This window comes from Callithrix jacchus, chromosome 6 (genome assembly GCF_049354715.1).
Source record: "Callithrix jacchus isolate 240 chromosome 6, calJac240_pri, whole genome shotgun sequence".
NCBI lineage: Eukaryota > Metazoa > Chordata > Mammalia > Primates > Cebidae > Callithrix > Callithrix jacchus.
Window position 1 is genome coordinate 109,594,544 of NC_133507.1, and position 23,189 is coordinate 109,617,732.

At 38.9% G+C, this 23,189-nt stretch overlaps 1 protein-coding gene across 1 annotated transcript in view; it reads left to right on the forward strand.

Annotated features, from left to right (window-relative positions):
- The window catches only part of CNTNAP5 (contactin associated protein family member 5), an 875,887-nt gene that overhangs the window by 813,232 nt on the left and 39,466 nt on the right, over positions 1–23,189 (forward strand). Inside the window, exons 20-21 of the mRNA XM_008999044.5 lie at positions 983–1,113; positions 5,323–5,410. Of these exons, the coding sequence (XP_008997292.1) occupies positions 983–1,113; positions 5,323–5,410 (219 nt within the window). The remainder of the gene's footprint in view (positions 1–982; positions 1,114–5,322; positions 5,411–23,189) is intronic.

Sequence of the window (23,189 nt, forward strand, 5' to 3'; positions counted from 1 at the left end):
CTCAAATTTGAGCAGATATTTCTTTCTCCCCTGTTGTCATCAGCTTATGACATCACTCATCAATTCCTATTATTTTCCGTTCCCACACACATCCAAGGGAAGAGCTCCTGTCATTTTGCGTGCTGGACTCTAATGACTTCAGACCAGATGAACTCTACCGACAGAAAAGGATGGCAAGCAGAGTGCCCTTGGGCTACTCGGCTCAACTCTCACAGCCAGTGACTCTGGGGAGAGGATCAGATGAGGAAAAGTGCCTGTCATAGTGTTTGAGATAAAGTGGCCGCTTAACCACTTGTTGCCTCTATGGCAATTTTTAAATATGGAGTGTCTTTCAAACATTTTTAAACTTTTACTTTTAATTGACATAATAGTCATATATATATATATGTATATATATATATATATATATATATATAAGATACATAGTGATATTTTAATACATACATGTATGGTGATCAGATGAGGATAATTAGCACATCCATCATCTCACACATTTATCATTTCTTTGTTTGAGGAACATTCAGTATTCTCCTTCCTAGCTATTTGAATCAAAACATCACAGTGCTATCGAACACTAGAATTTATTCCTCCCATCTAGCTGTAATTTTGTTTTCTTTAACAAATCTCTCCGAAGTGGCCATTTTGCATTGTGAACTAATATTCTCTCTCTCTCATTCCCTCTCTCTCTCTCTCTCTGTCTCTCTGTCACACACGCACACACGAACACATACAAACACACACACACACACTCTCTTTCTCTCTCTCTCTCTCTCTCTCTCTCTCTCTCTCTCTTTAATTTTGCAGCTGTCTTCAGAATTATCTGTATGGACCCTGATAAACATATGTAATATATTTTTAAAATTTGACTAATGGAAGGATTAAGACTTGGAGGCCTCATAATCAATTAAAAGACAACCTGATTATATCTTTGCATTTTATAGGTACTGCTATACATTCTAATTTCTAATATTTTTCTTTCAAGGAAGCTTACAGGTTCGCTATCAGTTGAGCAAGGAAGAATCCCATATATTCACCATTGATGCGGAGAACTTTGCCAACAGGAGGATGCACCACTTGAAGATTAACCGAGAGGGAAGAGAGCTTACCATTCAGGTACCATCCTTACTTTCTCCCCCTCAGCCAATGTGCCTTGGCTACTCTATCAAACTTTTCTAAGCTTCTCCCTGTGCCAGTGTAGTACCTAGTGTTGGAAAGATAGTTACAAATCACAGTTGTCCACAGACTTGGAAGAACTAGATAATGGTTCTCAAGCTGTGCTTCCCATGTCCCACCAGCATCAGCATCACTTGGGACCCTATTAGAAATGCATATTCTTGGTCCACGCTCAGTGGCTCACACCTGTAATCCCAGCACTTTGAGAGGCTGAGGCAAGTGGATCACGAGATCTGGAGTTCAAGACCAGTCAGACCAACATAGTGAAAGCCCGTCTCTACTAAAAATACAAAAATTAGCCAGGTATGGTGGTGCTCACCTGTAGTCCCATCTACTCAGGAGGCTGATGCAGAAGAATTGCTTGAAAGCAGGAGGGTTGCAGTGGGCCAAGATCATGCCATTGTACTCCAGCCTGGGTGACAGAGTGAGACTCCATCTCAAGAAAAAAAAATAGAAATGCAGATTCTTGGCCTGGTGTGGTGGCTCATGCCTCAAATCCCAGCACTTTGGAAGGCTGAGGTGGGCAGATCACCTGATATCAGGAGTTGAAGACCAGCCTGGCCAACATGGCAAGACCCCATCTCTATTAAAACTACAACATAGCCGGGTGTGGTGGTGTGTGCCTGTAATCCCAATTACTCAGGAGGCTGAGGTAAGAGAATTGCAGAGATAGTACCACTGTACTCCAGCCTGGGAGACAGAGCAACTCCATCTCAAAAAAAGAAGAAAAGAAAAGAAATGGAGATTTGTGGTTTCCACACCACATCTACTAAATCAGAGTCTATAGAAAAGGGGAAAGCAGCAGGTGATACTAATGTCTGCTCCGGTTTGCCAATCCCTGGGCTGCATTAAAGTGAGGAAGACACACAAGAAAAGAGGAAATCACAATAGGCTGTGGGAAGGGCTGTGGCAGAATCACCCACAGATGATACTGAAGAGGGTATTGATCACACCCTGGCATCAGTACTTACTTCCTGGAGGAGGTTAGGAGTAAGCTGAGTCTTGAAGATGAATAGGAGTTGGCCACATGAAAGAGGAGAGCACTGAAGACGAGGGTCCATGTGAGTGCAGGCTAAAGCTATCTGAAAGCATTTGTGCGGGAGGCACTGCATGAGATCACAGTGGGCTCCATATAAAGGGCCAGCAGCAGATGATGGCAGATCCCAATCAAAATAGGCAGAGTCCAGATCATCCCCTTTAGAACCATCACCACCAGCAAGCCCCTGCATCTGCCCAGTAATCACTCCATGTTTTTTAATTTTTTCTGTTCTCCTAGCGGACCATTTTATACTTTCTCCTCTTTACTTACCCTGCTAACAATTGCCAGTTTGTCTTCACTCTCAGAGGATGACTTTGCTTTCACATTTCTTGTAAAAAATGTAACCTTCAGAAGAGAATACCCTCACATTTTTAAAAGCACATTACCTACCTGCCACACCTTTGTTTGCACTCTCTTTCCCTCCTGGATAGTTCATGGTTCTAGCTAAGGCCTGACTTTACTACCTGTGGGCCAGATCTGATATCCTACTGAAGAAAATCACTCTGGCATGCTCCCTTCTCCCTCTCTTTCATCATTTTTTCCAGCTCTACTGGATGGCTCCCCGAAGCATAAAACAAATAATTATTACATGCATTAAGAACTAATATACAATGATAACACCAGCGAAACAAGCAAACAAGCCAGCCTATCTCTGGGTAAAGAGAGGAAACCTTTCTCTTATCTGACTTCTTATACTGTTCCATTCTCTTTGTCATTTTCTTGACCAAATTTTTGGAACTGTTGTTTATACAGCTGTTCTTCAAATTTTTCCTACCTTTTTCGTATACCTCTACTGAAAGAGTTTTGTCTCTGTGCTGCAGCAAAATCGTACTTCTCAAAGCATCAGTGTTCTTACCTTGCAAAATCCAGTGGTCGTATCTCAGTGTTACCTTTTCTTGCCCTCTCATCGGCAACTGACATAGGGATTCCTTCCCGCTCTTGCAACTTAAGTCTTTACTGCTTGCAGAATACAACTCTCGCCTTTGATCCTTCTGCTTGTGTTAGAGTTGCTCACTCTTGTCTTTGCTGGTTTCCCATCATCTTTCAAAACTCTACCCATTAGAACACTCCAGGACTCCTCCCACTTCTGCTTTTGATCTACACTCACTCCATACTCATCTTGTTCCATCTCACAGCTTTAAATTTCATGTTTATGCTGATGAATCAATCCCTAATGCATATCTAACACTAATCTTGTTCCTGGATTCCAGACCTTATACCAACTACCTACAGGGCATATCTATATGAATGTCTGTCAGATGTCGGAACACTTAAATAAATAGTTAAAAGTGACCCATTAGGAAGTCCCCCCTGAAACAATGACCTAGTCCCCCATAAGCACATCCAAGTTAGTGGCAGCTTCATTTTTCAAGTACTCAGTCTGGAAATTGTGGTATTCTCTTTTTATTTTTCGTTCTCTTCTGTGCAGCACCCATGGATCAGTAGCATCTACCTTTCCCTAAGCCATCCTTGTCCTTTGCTTGGATTATCTGTTTACAGTTACCTTTTGATTGACATCTCCTTGTTCCTCTTTATGTTCCCCAGGTGCCTATCCTCAACAGTCAGAGTCATCCTGGTGAAGGAATAGTCAGATCTTGGCATCCTTCTGTCCACACCCTCTCAATGGTTTCCTTTCTTGTGCAGAGAAAAAGTCAGAGGCCTTCCAGTGGCTTATAAGGATCTCCATAATCTGACACCGCTGCTCCTTTCCTGGTTGCTTCTCTAACCTCATCTATCACATGCCCTCTGAACTTAGTTGTACCGCTTTGGTCTCCTTGTTATTTGCAGAGCCCTTGGACTCACTACTTTGCCTAGAATGCTATTCCTTATATACATGTATGTCCAATTCTTGTACTTGCTTATGGACTCAAATAACTCAAAAAGTCATTCTCATTGAGGCCATCTCTGATTAGCTTATTTAATACAGCAATCTATTTCCTTGACTTCAACCCGACACTCCCCGTTTTCCTTGCCTGTTTTTTTTTTTTTCCTCTCAGCACCTAACTTCCAACATAATGTATTTACTTAACACATTTTCTTTCCTATCTCCCTCCTCTGGAATGTTTTCCTATCTCCCTCCTCTCACATTCAGTGAGAATGTAAGGCAACAGTGGACAGTCATTCTGAGCAGACCAGAGGTGCCAAAGGAAAGTCATGGCAGGGCAGATGGGAGGTTAGGTATGAGTCCCTGCTGGGTTGCACTGAAGCTGTGCAAAGTCAGGCAAATGGCCAGTGGGATCTTAGTCTCCTCTTCTTACAGGTGAATGGTAAAATAATGAAGATTCTTTCCAGGAATAGCATCCTATGCATAGTCAGAGCAGAGTCTGGAAGAAACCAATAGGATTTGTCTAGCTTGAGTAAGTGGGGATGGATGGAGAGGCCTGCCTAGGAATCTGGAGGGGACAGAACAGTTGGAGCTGAAATTAGCAGTGGGTGAAGCAAGGAGATCATTAAAGCATGGACATAGAAATAAGGTCTTATTAAAGTTTTCCAGCGGTGGCTTTTGCTCACCCCTGCAAGATGGGATTATCAACCGTCCATGTTGGATGCAACTGTTCAACTACCCTCTCCTCCCCAGGACCACATGTTTTGTCAAATTGCAAGCCTTGCCCAGGATAATTTCTCTGCCCACAGCTAAATGAGATCAGGTCAGAATTATGAAACAGTAGGGGCAATGATGGCCCTAACAATAAGCTGAAAGCAAGAGGGAAAAATAAAAAATGAGTTCCTGCTTCCTATTAATGTCAATTTTGCACAGCAAGTTCCTGAGCAGGTTTCATTGATTTGCTGGTTTGCAGCAAAGAATTTGGTGAGAAAATCTCCATGGGGAGATAAATACCTGTAAGAAGCTGTATACAGTTTCCCAGGGAGAAGACTTGTGTGAAAGCCCTTATTTCACAAAGAAAGAGAAGGGTATTTTATGTGCATTGTGGGAGAATCAGGGAGACCTGACTCATCTCTCCTGAGAGAAAACCTCGGGCAGGGCAGGGCGGGGTGGGGGTGGTCTGCTGTCTGTGTGAGTTTTTTCAAGCTATTTCCAGATGGGATCATTTTATTCTTCTTATCTGCAGTCCTCTGCTAATGTGACTTTGTTTTCTGATTTCTTGCAGATGGACCAGCAGCTTCGACTCAGTTATAACTTCTCTCCAGAAGTGGAGTTCAAGGTTATAAGGTCACTCACCCTAGGCAAAGTCACAGGTATGTTCTAGTTCATACCTTTCCAGTGGGCTTTATTAAAATAAATGAATACATAATTTTCATTCGGGTGTTTAAGGATTCCTATCTGTAGCCTTTTCATCCCGTAATATCTGAGATCTGAAACCAAGGCTTTTTTTTTTCAAACATGCATGCAAGATTGAAATTTTTATAGCTACTTGAGGAAGTGAACGTTTTATCACACTTAGTGATCTTTTTAAACTTTAGTAATGTCTTTTTATGCTTAAATTTATTTTGCCTATTATTAATATGCCGATTACAGCCTCACTTAACTGGGTGTTTGCCTGACCTCTTTTCCCATTCTTTTTTCTTTCAATGTTCTTTTTCTTTAAGCTTTACAGATGATCTTGTGAAGGACATACTGCTAAATTTATTTTACATACCCAATCTGTCCATCCATGTTTTTTCATAGAGGCAAATGTAGGCCCTTTTACATTGTGGGGCTACTTGTACTCGGACTTGTTTCTGCTCCCCTATTTTTTAGGTATCCAACTTTTCCTGTGATTCTACCATTTGCTTTCTAACTCTCTCTATCACAGTACAGTGCAGAAAACATGAATAACTCTAGGCATTTTAAGTAGAAACACATTTAACACAGTAGGTTAGTTGCTTACAAAATTGTCATAGCACTTACAGTGTAGGTTCTTCTTGGGATCTTTTGGAATGACTTCCCTGTGCCCCCTACTGCATGCAAATTCATAAGGAGAAGAAGGAGGTCTCTGAAAAGTGGCTGTAGAGAGGCATCATGGTCTCCTGCTTTTGCTTGTCAGTAGAAAGAGCTGAAAAGGCAGAAAAATGACTCCTGCTACGGACTTCCAGCTTCATAAAGGATTTATAATTTCCAGATGTAGTGTGGATCCAGAAACCTAGCTGCAGGAGGGTCAAAGTAATGTCCATTTTAGTTTCTCAAATGGCAGTTGGAAGAACACTGATCAACACTGATCCTAGATTGAGTTATTTATTTCTGATTCCATTCTGCCTCCTAATAATAATCATCGTTATATTTTTACATACTGTTTATTTTTTATTTATTAACACAGACACAGTTTATATATTCCTCATTTCCTCCTTTTTCTCAGACTTTTCTATTTTCTGCCAGATTTTATTTTCTTCTTTGGAAGTAAATTCTTTTGAATTCATTTCTGTTTAAGGGTACCTTCATTTTATATATATACGTATATATATAAAATGTATATACGTATATATATGTATATATATATATCTTCATTATATTGATTGTAATTCATATATATATATATAATTTTTTTTCTGAACAGAAGGTTTTTATTTTACCTTTAATCTTGGAAGATAACTTTGCTAAATCTTCAACTAAATGTTGAAGAATATTTTCCATCAGATGTTGAGAAATCGGTCAGAGGTGTGATGGAGCCAATGGCACCTGCCCATAAGGGCCAGGTATATATGTCTCTCCCCAACTCTGCAACCTTCCATGGAGGCAGGATGCCAGCTTGAAATCAGCTGTATTAGGAGGGTTTACACTGTGGATATCAGAAATGCTAAAAGCCAAGACGTTTCCTACCTCTTCCTCCTGAAGAGCCAGTTTCAAAGACTCACTGGCACATCAGTGTCCTCTTGTTTTCTGGCTTCCCTGGTGGCTCTTGAGAAGTCTGCTGTCCATCTGTCTTGTTTTAAAGGTGCTCTGACCACCCCCCATGCCTGCCACCTACAAGTTGGTTTAAAGTCATCTCTTTTTCTTTGGTGTTTTGCAGTTTTGTCATCAGGTGTCTGCTTGTAGATTTCTTTAAAAATTCTCTTACTTGATATTTTTATGTTTCCTGTTCATTAGTTCATATGTATGTATGTATCCAATTCATATTTCTTATTCATATGTATCTGTTATCAGTTCTTAAAAACTCTCAACATATCAAATCTTACTTCCTCCTATTCTATCTACTCAATTCAGTTAGATTTGAATTATATAAACTTAGACTTGCTAATTCCATCATCATATTTCTTATCCTCTTTTTATAATTTGTATTCTTTGATATAACATGTTGCATTCTGGGCAGTTCATTTGGCTTTATCATCACATTCTCTAGTTCTCTCTTTATGTCTAATCATATGCAATGAATTGTTTCTTATTGATTTTATATTTTATTTTGAAAAATAATATTTTGTTATTTTTAAAGCATGCCTATTATTAAAGATAATATGTTGTCTCTGCTCTTTTGTTTGTTTCCATCTTTTTTTGTCTTCAGGCACTTCGTTAATAGTTATTAAACAGTTTATGATAATTCCAACATCTGAAGAATGTAAGGGTCCCAGTCTATAACTTGCTGTTTTCTAACTTTTTCCTGCAGTAGCTTGTTTCCTTATGCTGTGTGTGTGTGTGTGCATGTGTGTGTGTTCATATTGATTGTAATTCATTTGCGACAACTCTAAGAATTAAAAATCAAGACACTTTCCTCAAAATAAGGTGTATATATATATATATATATATATATTTTTTTTTTTTTTTTTTTTTTTTTTTTTACTTCACCAGGTGCAAGGAGGTACTACCAATTTAGGATAATTTTAATTTCTCACCTTTTTACTGAACAGAGAAGAGATATAAATTTGAGCTCCATACCTGAATGAGATCAGTCTTCTGGTTGGAGTCTTAGCAGAAATGTTGATACTATTAAATCATTAACCGAATTATAACACCCTTGGAAAGAGGGAAAATTTGGGCTTACTGACCACAAAGCCAAGACCTTTTTCAGGGCACTTACTTTGTGTAATGGAAGCTCCAATAACATCCTCTTGTTAAAAAAAAAAAAAAAATTCTTTGTTAAATCTTACCACTGTGTGTAGCATTCATATGACCCTTCATTCTTTTATCTAAGCCAACAATAATAATGGGGAATCAAAATGTTAAAGCAAGGTACTTAAGACAACCTGATATTTTATTTCTGGTGCTTTGTAATTATCAGGTAAAAAAGAACTATATTAAGATCGAGGAATAATACTGTATCAGTCCATTTTTGCATTGCCATAAATACTTGAGACTGGGTAATTTATAAAGAAAAGAGGTTCAATTCACTTACCGTTCTACAAAGAGTACAAGAAGCCTGATGCTGGCATCTGCTCAGCTTCTGGGAAGTATCAGGAATCTTACAGTCATGGTAGAAGGCGAAGGAGGAGCAGGCATGCCACATGATCAGAGCAGGATGAAGACAGAGGGGGAAGATGCCACACACTTTTAAACAATTTTATCGCACCAACTCACTCATTATGGCAAAGACATCAGCAAGTGGATGGTACTAAACCATTCACGAGAAATCCTCCATCATGAGCCAATCACCAACCACCAGGTCCTACCTACGACATTAAAGATGACAATTAAACATGCGATTTGAGTAAGGACACAGATACAAACCATATCAAAGAGCCACTAAAATATCTTCATTGTTCTAAGGATGGGCGACATCTGCCTACTGGGCTTTCTTCCCATTTCAACTGCTGTTGAACAGATGGGAGGATTTGGACCAACACTGAACTTCAACCCTATGGTCTATGAAAGGTCCTAGCAGAAGGTAAAGGGAGACAATATGAACATCCAGGCTTATTATTAAGAAAGGACACTAATCCTAGGGGACCTTTGGAACAAGGAAAACAAACCTCATTCATCAGAAAGAGAGTAGAGTAGGGATAGAGAAAACAGGAAGAGATGGTATTAAAATGGATGCATGGGGGCCGGGCGCAGTGGCTCACACCTATAATCCCAGCACTTTGGGAGGCCAAGGCGGGTGGATCACGAGGTCAAGAGACTGAAACCATCCTGGTCAACAAGGTGAAACCCCGTCTCTACTAAAAATACAAAAATTAGCTGGGCATGGTGGCGCACGCCTGTAGTCCCAGCTATTCAGGAGGCTGAGGCAGGATAATTGCTCGAACCCAGGAGGCGGAGGTTGCTGTGAGCTGAGATTGCGCCATTGCACTCCAGCCTGGGTAACAAGAGCGAAACTCCGCCTCAAAAAATAAATGAATAAATAAATAAAATAAAATAAAATGGATACATGGAATTAATGATACATGCATCTGAACTTTACAATTTTAGAAAAAAATGCTTTGGCTATTTTAACTGTGAATCAAAGACTAGGAAGCATTTTTCATGGTAGATATGAAAAGAAAAAATATGTAGTAAAGCTAGTGTGTCAGTTTTCCTCAGTACCGCTAATACCGTTTCATTGCAAAGCAAAAGCAAGTTTGCTCATTTTCCTTTTGTGCAAAAAAGGACAAACTGCTTATTGAAGAGGACAGTGGTTCAGTGTACCCTCTATACCACCCATGGTGCTACAGATACTGTGATGAAGAAAGCAGTTTTTGTTTGTTTGTTTGTTTCCTGAAGGTTTGCATGATGTAGATACTGGCCCGTGAAAAATAGCAGATATAATTATCTACATTAAAACTTCACTGTTGCTTCTATCGTAATGTTGATGCTCAAATCTGTTAAGTCATGGGATATTGCAAAGTTAGTTCTTCGGCTTACTGTCATTTCTTAACTTTCAAGAGAGATTACGTGGTTGTGGCCTATTGCGTCAGTGAATTTAAGATAAATAACGTTAAAGAGGGAAAAAGCACATATTGAGGGAAGTAACCCATTTGGAAGCAATAATGTTTCTGGAAAATTACTTATTTTATTTGAAAGTATAGATGTGTATGCCTCAGATTCAAACACCATGTACTTTATCACTGTTACTTCTAAGTCTCTGCCTAACTTGGCCATATCACAAGATCATAGACAGCCATACAGACTTACGAATTGAAAAACCTTGAAACTTCTAAAGGAAACTCTGCCTTTTTTGCTTTTAACTTACTTTTTCCTGGTCCTGATGTCTCCTTTTTTACTCTTCCAACATATATCAAAATTTGAATTCAAAGCAAAAACTACTGTTGTTTGTTAAAATTAAGAATTATTATTATTTTAATGAGAGAAGACTTCTTACCAGTCTGCAGAATTAAGAAGTAGGTACTTTTAAAAATATGGAAACAGGTTAAAGTTTAGGTGGAAAAGAATTATAGTACTGCCTTTAAACTGTTGCTACCAAATTCCGAAGAGACATTAAAATGGAATTCGCACTCATGGCATGCTGATTAGCTGATAGCAAATGCAGCTTGACAGTGTGATAGGCCAAAGCTCACACCTGCCAGAAGCATTATTCTTCTGCTCCAATGGCTGTTTGCCCATCTAGCTTTAAATATTTACTTGCCTCTGACAAAAAATACAAAACTTGAAAGAATTTGTTCTCAAGGTGCATGAAATTTACAGCTAATCTGTAAATTGCAGAGCTATCTATGAGCATTCACACATGCTTTTGACCTGTTAAAATGAGTTCTGATTGCATCTATAGAAGAGGGTTCTTTAATTCTCTCCAATCCCTCAGGTTTAAACTTTGAGCCTACTGTGTCTTCTGCAGCATTACAGTATCATTGAACGAATACCCTGAATGATTTCACATAAAATCACTTTACAAGCATCTTGCAGAGGGTGAGTTATGGCTGCCATTTACAGAAAGCACAGAAGAATTTATGCGTATAAATGAAAGGTGTGTACTTCAAAATGCTCACTTTGGAAGACTGTACTCTAATTTCTTTTTGATTTTGGACACAGGTCCTTCTTATTATTCAAATCTGGCAGTCAATGCTAAACTAGAAAGCAAAATTCTAGAGTGGAAGATGCTCAGCTTTTTGGAGACAAATTGACCCCTGTTTGCAACTCTCAGGTAGTTAACCGTTGTGTAACCTCGGTGAAGTTATCTAACCTGTTTGTGGTTCCTTATCGGTAGAATGAGGGTAGTAATACTTAATTCATTCAATTAATTTACAAAGCTGTGTAAAGGTTTCACAACACATTATATGCAAAATATTTGGTATGTAGCATATACTCCAATGATTGCTTTTTATTATTTTCAAGGTTGTAGAAACATAAAAAAGAACTGTTAGGGTTTTTTTTTTCTTTTTTCTTTTTTGTTAATGTGTCTGTCGAGGTAACTGTAAGTGTGACTTCCCAAAAGGTGCTCAACTGTGCTCCAGAAAAGCAACTCTGAACCACGGTGAGTCCTACAGAATCCAGTGTGACTCATTAACCATTAGTGCTGTTCAATGGTATATCAAACTCGTATCAGCTTAAACAATGACAAGAGAAGAAAATAATAGTTGGTGAAAATAGAAGTTTTAACGTGTAAGATCTGTTCAGGTACATCTGGCTTCAGAATCTCAAATACTATGATTCAGTTTTTTCAAATCTATCTATTTCTTACCCCATATTTGACTGCATACCTCTTGAAGGGGCTTCATTTGCAGCCAAGATTTCAGTGGTAATGAAGGTGACATCATCCACTCCAGAGTTAAGTAGTAGCAGTTCAACATCCCACGTGGAACGAAAACCTTCCATTTTTAAAAGTTCCAGAAAACTTTCCTTAAGTCCTGGGATTGAGTTTTCAAGGACCAATCCCAGACCATGACAGTGTTCCGGTGATTAGGATCTACTACATGGCCATGGCCAAATTATTCACCCAGCTATGGCTGTGAGGAGCACGAAGGGGTGAGTTCAATGTTAATCGCGTAGGTTGAGAACAGGTGAAGGCTACTTCTCAGAAGCAAGTTGAGCAGTTCTTACCAGAGACAGAGAAAAATAAACAATGATCTTGTAATACCACCGCTTTTTGCCCTTTGCATTTTGCTCTCCCTCTTTTAAGAGGAGAGAAGAAGGTGTAGTTATAGCCGTGGGCTAGGAATTATGGCTGATTTAGGGAAAGGATTGTGCCAGTGTGTATAAGCAGTACAAATATGTTGCAGTAGGAAAAATAATAGTTGAGGTATGCTCTTTTAATAAACAAATGCATGTTATCTTCTTTAGAACAAGTTTATAGCTTCCAAAGTGACTCCTCTAAAAAATTATTTCATTTTAAATGCATAGGCTTCTCAAATTCTCTTTCATTTTGTTTATGGTCTTATGTCATTCTTCAGTAAATACTAAATCTCCAAACCACAGCGTCTTCCAGACTCAAATTCTAACATTGTGTGTAATTGTCTTACGTTCTGTCTAGATAACTTTTAATGATACTGTCTCTTTGGGTAACAAAGTATTTTAGATTCATTAATCTAATCTGACGTGCTGCATCATGAAATAAATGGTGTGTTTTAGAATATCTTGAAATATCAGGTTTCAATAATCATCCCAACTTCCCAAACATGCAGGTCTTCTATTTTCTACTTTGTAGATAACCAGCATTGAATTGCAACTGGGTTATATGGGATTTTTGTTATTTTTGCCTTTTGCAATAACAAGCTATATTTTTTCCCCATGGAGAAATTTAATAGATGATTTAGTTTCTCCTCATGCAGCAGGAATGTGTGTTATCTACTGATTTAAGATGCAATTTTATTTCTGTGTGTTAAATGAATCACTTCGTGATAGCTCTGCCAGCCTGCTCCATGATCTGTGCTGTTCTGTAAAAGTTGTTAATTTTTTCTAAGAATGAAACCACTCTTTAAACAGAATGCCCTTGAGTTACTCATTTTGTATCATCACTTGCCTGTTCTGTCTATACTAGTGTGTTAAAAGATAAATGAAGCAAAAAATATATATCAATGATAAGTGGTTTTCAAATGCAGACTCTCTTTGGCTGGGAGGAGCTGTTAGTAATCTCCTTCAAAAAGGGGTGGCCTTCAAAGAAATGCCACACTTTCCATATCTTTGCCTGACTGTGATAGCAAAAGATGTTTTGTGTGGTGGCCCAGAAGTCACATGATATGACTCTTATTGATAGAAACTTCAAATTAGTTCTTCTCAAGCAAAAAACTATATTGAGCATTACTATGGCCACACAATGTGTGAAACAAAAAACACAAAAACCCACCACAACAAAAAACTGTCCTTGTTCTAAAGATTCTGCATACCTTAAAAATCCTTTCAAAGAAAAGTTGTTTGGGTGGGATCTGTTGGTAGTATTCAAGTTTTCCAAGGTTTTGCAATATCCGGTGTAGGCTATGCTAAATGGTAGGTTTTCTTCACTGTAACCAAATAATACTAAAAATTGTATAATGTTTATGGCATACTAAAACTAATAGAATCATAAAAACTAGTAATTCCTGTTATTATTATTATTTGATAATATCTTTCTGTATGCTAAGTCCAGACTCTTTCCTTACATTAATTCATTTTTTTCCTGATCATTACCCAGGGAGATAAGCGCCATTATTATTTCTACTTTTATAGATGATAAAATTGAATCACAGAGGTTCAGTGACTTTCCCAATATCATGTAACCAGTAAGTGTCTGGATTCCAGACTTCCAACAAATCCTGCCACATTTTGGTTTTTAAAGACTAGCATAAAGTATTTCACACAATGCATTGTTCCTTTTTCTGATGAGAAGCTTTGTGTCAAAAAGTTGTCTTTTCAGAGTTGGTGGGCTTAAAAGCAGAAGTAGAATGAGGAAGGCTTTAATCATGGAGAAAGAATAGCATTTTTCTTATAAGTCAGGCTTTGGAATCGGCTCTGGGTTCAAATCATGACTTCACTATTTACTAATGTGACCTGAACAAATTACTAAATTCTCCAAACTTCAGTTTTCTCAGTTAGAATACATGTACATGTTATTACGACAATTATAGAAGGGAAGTCTGGTGGTAATGCAGATGATGTGACTAGCATGATGCCTGACATTTAATACAAGCTCAGTAGGGTTTGTAACACCAGTCATAATAATAACATAAGAAGCCACTTCATCCAACCAAGCATTTTTCCATTTGGACTCTAATTGTCTTTCAGCTAAAGGTATTCTATTCTTTACCTAACAAAGCTTAAATTTTATTCCTCTCTCCCATTCTAGGGGAATGAATGGATAAGGCAAGGTGTCAACTTGACTTTAATTGATGATTGGTAAACAGCGGAGGTGGTGACATGGACATTATTTACATTTTTTTTTTTGGAGTTGGAGTCCTGCTCTGTTGCCAAGGTGCAAGCTCAGCTCACTGCAACTTCTGCCTCCTGAGTTCAAGTGATTCTCCTATCCCAGCCTCCCAAGTAGCTGAGACTACAGGCTCATGCCACCATGCCTGGCTAATTTTTGTGTTTTTAATTAAGATGGGTTTTTACCATATTGACCAGGCAATCTCAAACTCCTGACCTCCAGTGATCCACCCACCTAGGCCACCCAAAGTGCTGGGATTACAGGCATGAGCCATCGCACCTGGCTGACAATATTAACTTTTGATAAAATCATCTAAAAAGAGTTAACTAGGCCAAAGCCTACCTGAAATTATTTAAATTTACTTTCTCAGGGGTGGAGCTGCCTAATGAGTTATAACCATGTGATACTTTGTGAGTCAGTCAAGCTTAAAATCATGAAACCTAGTCTGATCCTCAAAGACTCTGGATATCCCCTCTGTCCCTCTGCCCTTCTCAGCATGCGATAGCCATGAGGTTCCAAAGACGGGTCCCCAGTCTCATTTATGGTTTTATCTTTCCTGCTACTGTAATAGCAGGCACATATTATATGTTCCACAATGTTTGTTGAAGGAAAACACACAGGCACATGCACAACAGTCATGTATGTAAATGTATAAATATTAGAGCTGTGGTTACCTGAAAAGTTATCATACTACACATGACTGGGCCCAATGTCATGTAGCTAGCTGCCTTCAAGGCTTGGGTGAGTGTCTCCTGCTTCCTCTTACAGTGATTTTCCTCACGAGGATGTGTGGCAGTGAGATGGGAAATGAATGGGTTGGGAGTCAGACAGTGCTGAGCTCAAACCATAGAAAGATCTCTTCCTAGCTCTGTCATGACTAACATCACCTCCCTGAGACTTGGTTTCCTCATCTGTAAAGTAGGAGTAGTAATACTGGCTTTATTGATTTGTTTTGAAGCTATGAGATAATGCCTGTGAGGTGTCTGGCACCTAGTGGTATTTGAAAACAGCAGCTATTTTTAATAAGATCATACAACCCTGCTGCCTATTGATTTTCTTTGCCTGATATCCCTCTTCCTTGCCAATGGCACTGCTATTGATTTGTTTGCCCTTTGCCTGGGGAATCTGGGCCAGTTTTATAAATGTCAATGTTGACAAGGTAATGAAGTAAAAAGGATGCGAGCTAAGACTAATGAACTCCCTGCAGCAGCCTTGTAGAGACCTCTCCGAAGCTTGGTGAGATTGGAAGCACTGTATTGGCTAGAAGCTGAAAGGAACAAGTGGAACAAACACAGATTAGAATTCTAGATGCCTTCCCATGCAGGAGGAGAGGGAATTGAGGCTCATGGAGGGTTGTGTGGCCACTGGTTACTCATTTAGTCTACCAAGATTTTATTTTTGCGGGATGTCCTTAATAGTAAAAAATTGAGTCTTAAAACAAATTAATATAACTTAAACCTCATTGTCACTTAGGAATGATTATGTATGTCATTCATCCATTTCTAAGAGAGATTTGACCTGAATCTGTGGATTTTTTTTCTTTACACTTCCACAGTTATTATCGCCAGTGATCAGTGTCAGAGCTAAGGTCTTGTGGCTAATATTCTAAAGTTCTCTACCTTTTGCTTGATATAAGAGTCACATAGCCTACTTTCCAGTGGGAGAAATAAGTAAATCATTCCACCTAAGAAATTTCTAGTTTTAGCTAATGCCCTTAAAATCAGCTGCCTGCTCTAATCAATCATATGTAAGACTTGAATATGTGGCTTATCTTTCTCATTAATTTTCTTACTTTTTTTCCCAAATGATTCCGTAGACTATAAGCCTTGCATAGGGCATGCCTTCCATAAATGATAAACCCTATATAAATATTTGGAATTAGGAAAATTGCTCCCTAGCTTTATTTGTAGATAATTCATTGAATGCATTATTGAGTGCCTATTATATACAAGATGATGTGATAAGAGAAAATATGAAAAATTTTAAATGGTATAGCCTATGGATCTTTGTTCTCAAAATGATAAAACCTGTATCTGTAAGGATAAGACATTTATTTAATTTTGTTATGAATAGTTTTGATAAGTGCTTTACAGATTGAGTGTGCTTAATATTCATAAGAAGGAGAGACCATTTCTAGCTGAGATGAGCCAGAATGTTGTGTGGAAAATCACCTTGGCCTTAGTCTGGAAGCACAGGTTTGACTTCAATAGATGGAGAGCATTCCAGAAAGGAGGAATGGTGTGAACCAGATAAGACTGTAGGAAGACAAAGATAGTGGGCTAGAAACAGTAAATAGACCATCTGAGGAGGTTTTCATAAGTGTAGCCGAGGGAGGCAAGGGAACCAAGAAAGGTCCATTGGGAGAATATTACAGAGGATATCCAGTGCTCTGCAAAGGCATTCAGACTTTATTGTGCAGAGAAAGGAGGGCATGGAAGGGGGCTCTCATGGTCAGAGCTGTTGTTATCAGCCTCCCTTGTTAGTAACAAGTAGGTTGGAGGAAGGGGAGGCTGGCATGGAGGTTGTGCTAATGCCTCTCCTTCAGATATAAAACAAATAGCATTGGAACTGGGGAACAGGTGCAGGTGCAGTTTGTAAAGTAAGAATTGGAATACTTGGGTAATTCACTGGGTGGGTGGGTGGCAGGGTACGCAGGGCAGGAATGGAGAGGACAAGAGGAAAAGAAATTAGAGCAGCTTTTTCCAGTCATTGCAGAGGGAAATAAAATACTTCTGGTCTGGCCTGAGCCTGTGTTTACTAACTTGGGGTACAAGTTACAATGGATTATAAAGCTGATACCTTACTTTCCTCCTTCGAGCCAGCTCTCCAGTCCTACTAAGTTGCTTCTGGATTTGAGAAATTCCTGTCATCAAGGACAGGGGGAAGAAAAGTGGATCAAATTGCTATGGGGAGAGTCCAATTGGGGGCCTTCACTGTGGCGATGTCCACAGTAGCCCACAGCTGCATGGAACAGATCTCTCCCCACTTTGAATTTGTTACAATTCCCTGACTCCTATTTCTTATCTATGTAGCTGCTTCCTGGGAAAAAGCATGGTCCTTGAAGGCAGGGACATTTTGTCGTCCATATTCTTATCACTCTCACTTTGAAACATGGGCCTTTGTGCTCTGTCTATGCTTCTGTGTTTTATAATACACTTCTGATTAGTAATGCATCACAGGTGTTAGACCTGTTTTCCGTTAAGGGAGGAAACACTTGCACTCCTATTACTGATTTTAGCATCCCTACTAGTGTGACCAATCATTCTGGTCTACTCAAGACTGAGGGATTCCCCAGGATGTGGGATTATAGGTCCTGAAAGTAAAGCAGTCTTAGGAAAGCCAGCACAGTTCATCACCTAAGCCACACTCAGTTCAGAAGTTTTGAATAATTTAATGGAACTGAACTCAGGGCTTTGAATGCCAGATTAACAACTGAGTTTCATGCTTTGCCCAACCACAGCTGAGTTCAGGGGCCAACATCCCTGAGGATACGCTATGGTTTGAATAGGTGAGGTTGGGAAGGGTGTGGGATTGTTTATGCCCTTAAATATTCAGTGCTCTGGGTGGAAACCCAAAATTGTGTGCAAGCAGTAATTACAGAACAATTGATATTTAAAGCATGGAACATATATTCTAAGGGCATTATTAAAAGACTAGAGAAAGGAGAAATCAAAAGTAAAATTATATGTAACCAAGATTCCATTTTCCCACTGATTTTGGATGGAAGGCCAGAACCTTCTCTATGAAGGGTGGCACACTCCGTCTAGCTTATGCAGAGATGGTGTCTTCATCCGACAGACATCCTGCCAATACACATGATTCAGATGCAGATCACATCAGCTGCTTTAGGTCTGTGAACAGGAAGTTCCATATATGTATGTCTGTTCTCACATTGCTAATAATGACATATCTTAGATTGGGTGATTTATAAAGGTTGAGGAGACTCACAGTTCCACATGGCTGTGGAGTCCTCAGAATCATGGCAAAAGGTGAAGGAGGAACAAAGGCATGTCTTACATGAAGGCAAGCATGCAGTGCAAAAGGGGGAATAGCCCCTTATAAAACTATCAGATCTCATGTGAGCTAAATCACTATCACAAGAACAGGATGAAATAAACCAACCCCATGATTCAACTCTGTCCACATCGTCCCTCCTACAACACACGGGAACTATGGGAACTACAATTTAATATGAGATTTGTGTGGGGACACAGCCAAACCATATCAATATATATCAACCATTCTTTTTATTTTTCTTCTTCTTTTTTTTTTTTTTTTTTGAGACAGTCTCACTCTGTTGCCCAGACTGGAATGCAGTGGCTTGATTTCAGCTCACTGTAACCTGTGCCTCCCAGGATTAAGCAATCTTCCACCTCAGCCTCTCAAGTAGCTGAAACTACAGGTGCACAACACGATGCCCTGCTAATTCTTGTGTTTTGTATAGGGAAGGGATTTTGCTATGTTGCCCAGACTGGTGTCAAACTCATGGGTTCAAGCAATCCAACTGTCTCAGCCTCCCAAAGTGCTGGGATTACAGGCATGAGCAGCTGCACACAGCCTGTATCATACATTCTAACAAGAGCTTACTTTATATTGGGAGTTGCAGAGGTTACTTTGCCTGGAGGTGGTAGACAGTGGCTTTGGTCATGTTTGGGGGCAGAGTGCTTCCAAAACATGAGGGAAACATTCATACACAGAGACACCAAGCTAAGCTTTTGGAGTTTAATATATAGTTTCTAGGTTAAATTATCTTTTCTTATAACCCTGGGTATATCAATAGTTTTTCTGTGTGTACATGTATGTGTATGTCCATGTGTGATGATGTACATCCCGGTACAGGTATGTATGTGTACACATGTGGGTATGTTTGCATTTGTTTGTGCACACATATTGGTTCATGTACATGTATATTCATGTGTGTGGGTTTGCATATGCATGTATATGTGTATGGGTGCGTGCTTGCATGTGTCCATGTATCCAGGTGGGTGCATGTATGTCCATGTGCGTAAACATGCGTGGGCAACTGTGTCGTAACTGTATTGTATATGTGTATATCTGGTATCTATGTTTCTGTGTATTTGTGTATAAATGCACACGTGTATGTTTGTGTAAATGTATGTCCATGCTTTCAAATGCATATGTACATGCACCTATATGTTTCTTTCGGTATCATGTCTGTGAGTACATGTACATGCATGTCCATGCAGTGCACCTGTGTATGGATGTGTGCATGCATGTTCTGCTTTGTGTATAAGTGCATGTACATATCTATGCATGTGTGTCTGTGTCTGCACATGTGTGTACATGCATGTGCATTTTCTCTGTGTGTTTATGTGTGTTTAAACATCGGTGCATGTATGTCTGTGTGTATGCACATGTGTGGCCATGTGCAAGCATACGTTGGTGTTTTGCATGCATATGTATGTGCGTTTTCATGTTTCTCTGTGTGTGTTTGAGTGTATGGGAATACCTATACATGCATGTCTATGTGTGCACATTTGTTTATATGTGCATGTGCATGTTCCTTTGTGTGAGTATGTATGTATTCATATCTGTACATGCATGTCCATGTGTTTTGCTTATTTTCTACATAATCTTTTTCCCAATTTGCTTTTTCTCTGTTATGTCATGTGATCTCTCATTCTTGCTAGAGACTTTACTCATGCTTCTGATGATCCTGGACTGTGATCATGTTTTATAAGGAAGTGTCTGGAATGCATTGCCTTGGAGGTATTCTGAAGAATAGGGCTGGGCCTTTAGTTAGATAACTCAGATGTATTTATCTGTAGCCCACTTATCTTGGGATAGGCACATTTCCTATAAAAGACTTTTCAATCTCTTGCTTAGAGAGAAAGAGGTTCTGAAAGTCGTGGTCAGATGAGAGCTGGTGGATGTCAGTGTCTACTGGGTAAAAGTTCCTTTATGTCTCATTTTTTGGTGAGCACCCTTGCCTCAGCTGTCAACATTACCACCCCCCCACCTGTCATAACCTCCCAGTCTCATAGCACTTTATTCATTTTCCAAGCAGTATCAGTACTTAGGAGTATAAAGGGCAGTTTTTGGAACTATTTTATCTTTTTCTAAAATCGCTTTACTTGTAAGAGAATTGCTGTAAAGTTGACTGAGGAAGAACAAAAGGCTTTTAGATGCCAAGTCTTCTAAATGTAGAACACACTTTTATCAGTCAGGGTTCAACCAGTGGAACATGACTAGTAGGAGATAATATATTGAGATTTATTGCACAGAATTGGTTCATGTGGTTATGGAGGCCAGGTATGATGTCTGAAATCCACTGGGTAGGACATCAGGAAGTGCAGCTGGAACTCTCAGGCATGAGTGGAAGTTGCTGCCCGTAGGTAGAATTCTTCTTCTTTAAGTCTTAAAAGCCATTCTGCTCATAAGGCCTTGTGACTGATTGAATCAGATCCACACAGGTTATCTAGGATTGTTTTCCTTACTTAAAGTCAACTGATTATGGACTTCATTCATGTTTACAAAGTACCTCTACAGCAGTACTTGGATGAGGATTTGATTGAATAAGTAGTAGGGACTATAGTCGACTCAATTTGACGCATCCTTAGACCATTATACTATCTTCTCTTTATCTGCTATTGAAGAGAAATGCACACAACATAAAATTAACCAAGTTAAAATACACCATTCAGAGGCATTTAGTATATCCACAATATTTTTCAACCATTATTTCTATCTAGCTCCAAAACATTTTCATCACCCACAAAACAAAACAAAAAACTCTATGCCTATTAAACAGTCACTTCTCATCCCCACCCCTCATCTTAGCTTCTGGAAACCACTAAGCTGTTTCTGTCTGTATTGATTTACCTATTTGAGGTATTTCCTATAAATGGAACCATACAATTTGTGAGCTTTTGTATCTCACTTCTTTCACTTAGCATAGTTTTTATATTTATAATATTGCAGCATGTAACAGTGCTACATTCCTTTGTATGGTTGAATAATATATTGTATGCATATATCAGGGCATTTTTTAAAAAACCTATTCGCTCTTTGATGAACACTTAAATTGTTTCCACATTTTGGCTATTGTAAATAGGGCTACTTGGAATATGTGTATATATGTATTTATTTAAATACCTGTTTTTAATTCTCTTGGGCATATCTCTGGGAGGGGATTATTGCCTTTGGAAAACCATTAATACCCAAGGGCTAGCCCAGTGGAATCAATTGAGGAAATTATATATTACAGCTTGTGTGCTCCCCATACTCTCTCCATTCTCCTTGTCAATACAAAGAGATATTTGAAGATGATTCTGGTTGCATTTATTTTTTAAATTCTTCTACCTTTGTGTAACCCAGAGCAGACAACCATACTGCCACACTTTGCCCTATCAATTCTCAGATATAAGATAATGAGTATAAGGACAATCACGGAGTAACATCCCAAGGTTCTTCTCTAATAGATGGTGCAAGGATTTTGTTAGCAACTAGACTTGGGGCAAGTAGCAGGATTGGAGGCAGGAGTGTCTCTGCACTGCTAGAGCCCTGTGACAGTGAGCAGCTGCCTTCCATCTCTTGGTTGCAAATCTATCCTATTTGAAATGTCAGAGACTGCCAGATGATCTTTGGAATTTATTCTAGCTTTGAACATTATATGATTTTGTGATTTGTGAAAATGTTATGCACTATGGCTTTGAAAATTCTGATGCCAAACCTGACCCCAAAGTCATATTTAATGCTACTTTTTAAAAGGGGAGTAAAATAATTGAAATCTAATTTGCTGACCAAAATTAATGTATTTTTGGGCTGCAAGCAAACATACTTTTTAGTAGGTGATTAAAAAAAAAGTTGAACTTGATGATATTTACAGTTAAAATATTGACTTGCATTTAATAATCACATGTAAATACAAGTGTGGGTATTTTATGATATTTTATATTTTTATACTGTGGAATTCCAAATTCCCCCTGCTTACTGAACTGGGTGGCATGGTTCCTTACCACCTGTGTACACACTGAACACATATACTGACTGGGCTTCCCATGGAAGTGCTCCTTTCATTGACTGCTGGCTGCTAACACATGCCCAGTAACTTTGGCTATTAATGAGCTCTCATTCTCATTTGAATATATCATTATTTTGTGTGCAGCCATCCTGGATACTTCTCATCTTTTTTCTTTTTCTTGGAATAGTGAAAGAAATAGGGAATTTAGAGTCTTATGCCACCAACTTCCATTGTGTTCTATACTCTGAAGTATGATTGTTATGTGAATCACGAAACCTTTTTGACAACAATTCCTAATTTATAGTACTGTGGTGACTGAAGCTATGTAAGCTCTTACTTCCAATTTAAGAGGGGCAGGTTGAAGGAATCTGGGAACTCAAAGTGTTGGCCTTGCCAAAGGTTTTAAAAGAGAGAAGAGGGAAATCCAAAGAGCTGAGTTGTGTAATGGATGGGACTCAGGATCCCAAGTCAGAACTTCTCATTACCCCTTGTATTCTTTGCTAAGAGCTATGCCTGAAAATTGCTCAGGTCTTCATCCCATCTGATTTTTTTTTTTTGGAGGATCTGTATCTAAAATACTATAAAAGTTAAAATTATTTAAAAAGAAAAAGAAACCCATTCTAGTTTTAACAAATCATTCATGCCTTCTCAGTGCATTTTAGATAAAATAAAACAAAAAACAATCCTGGGTTTTCAGGTCTTGGACTTACCTGTCTATCCCATTCCACCTCCACTGTCTGCCTTTATAGGGCCTGGCTATGCAAGACCAGTCTGCACCCAGGGTCTCCCCATGCCGGGCATTAAGACATGGTAATACAGAGAGAATAGGAGGCATGAAGTTTCTATTCTGCCAAGT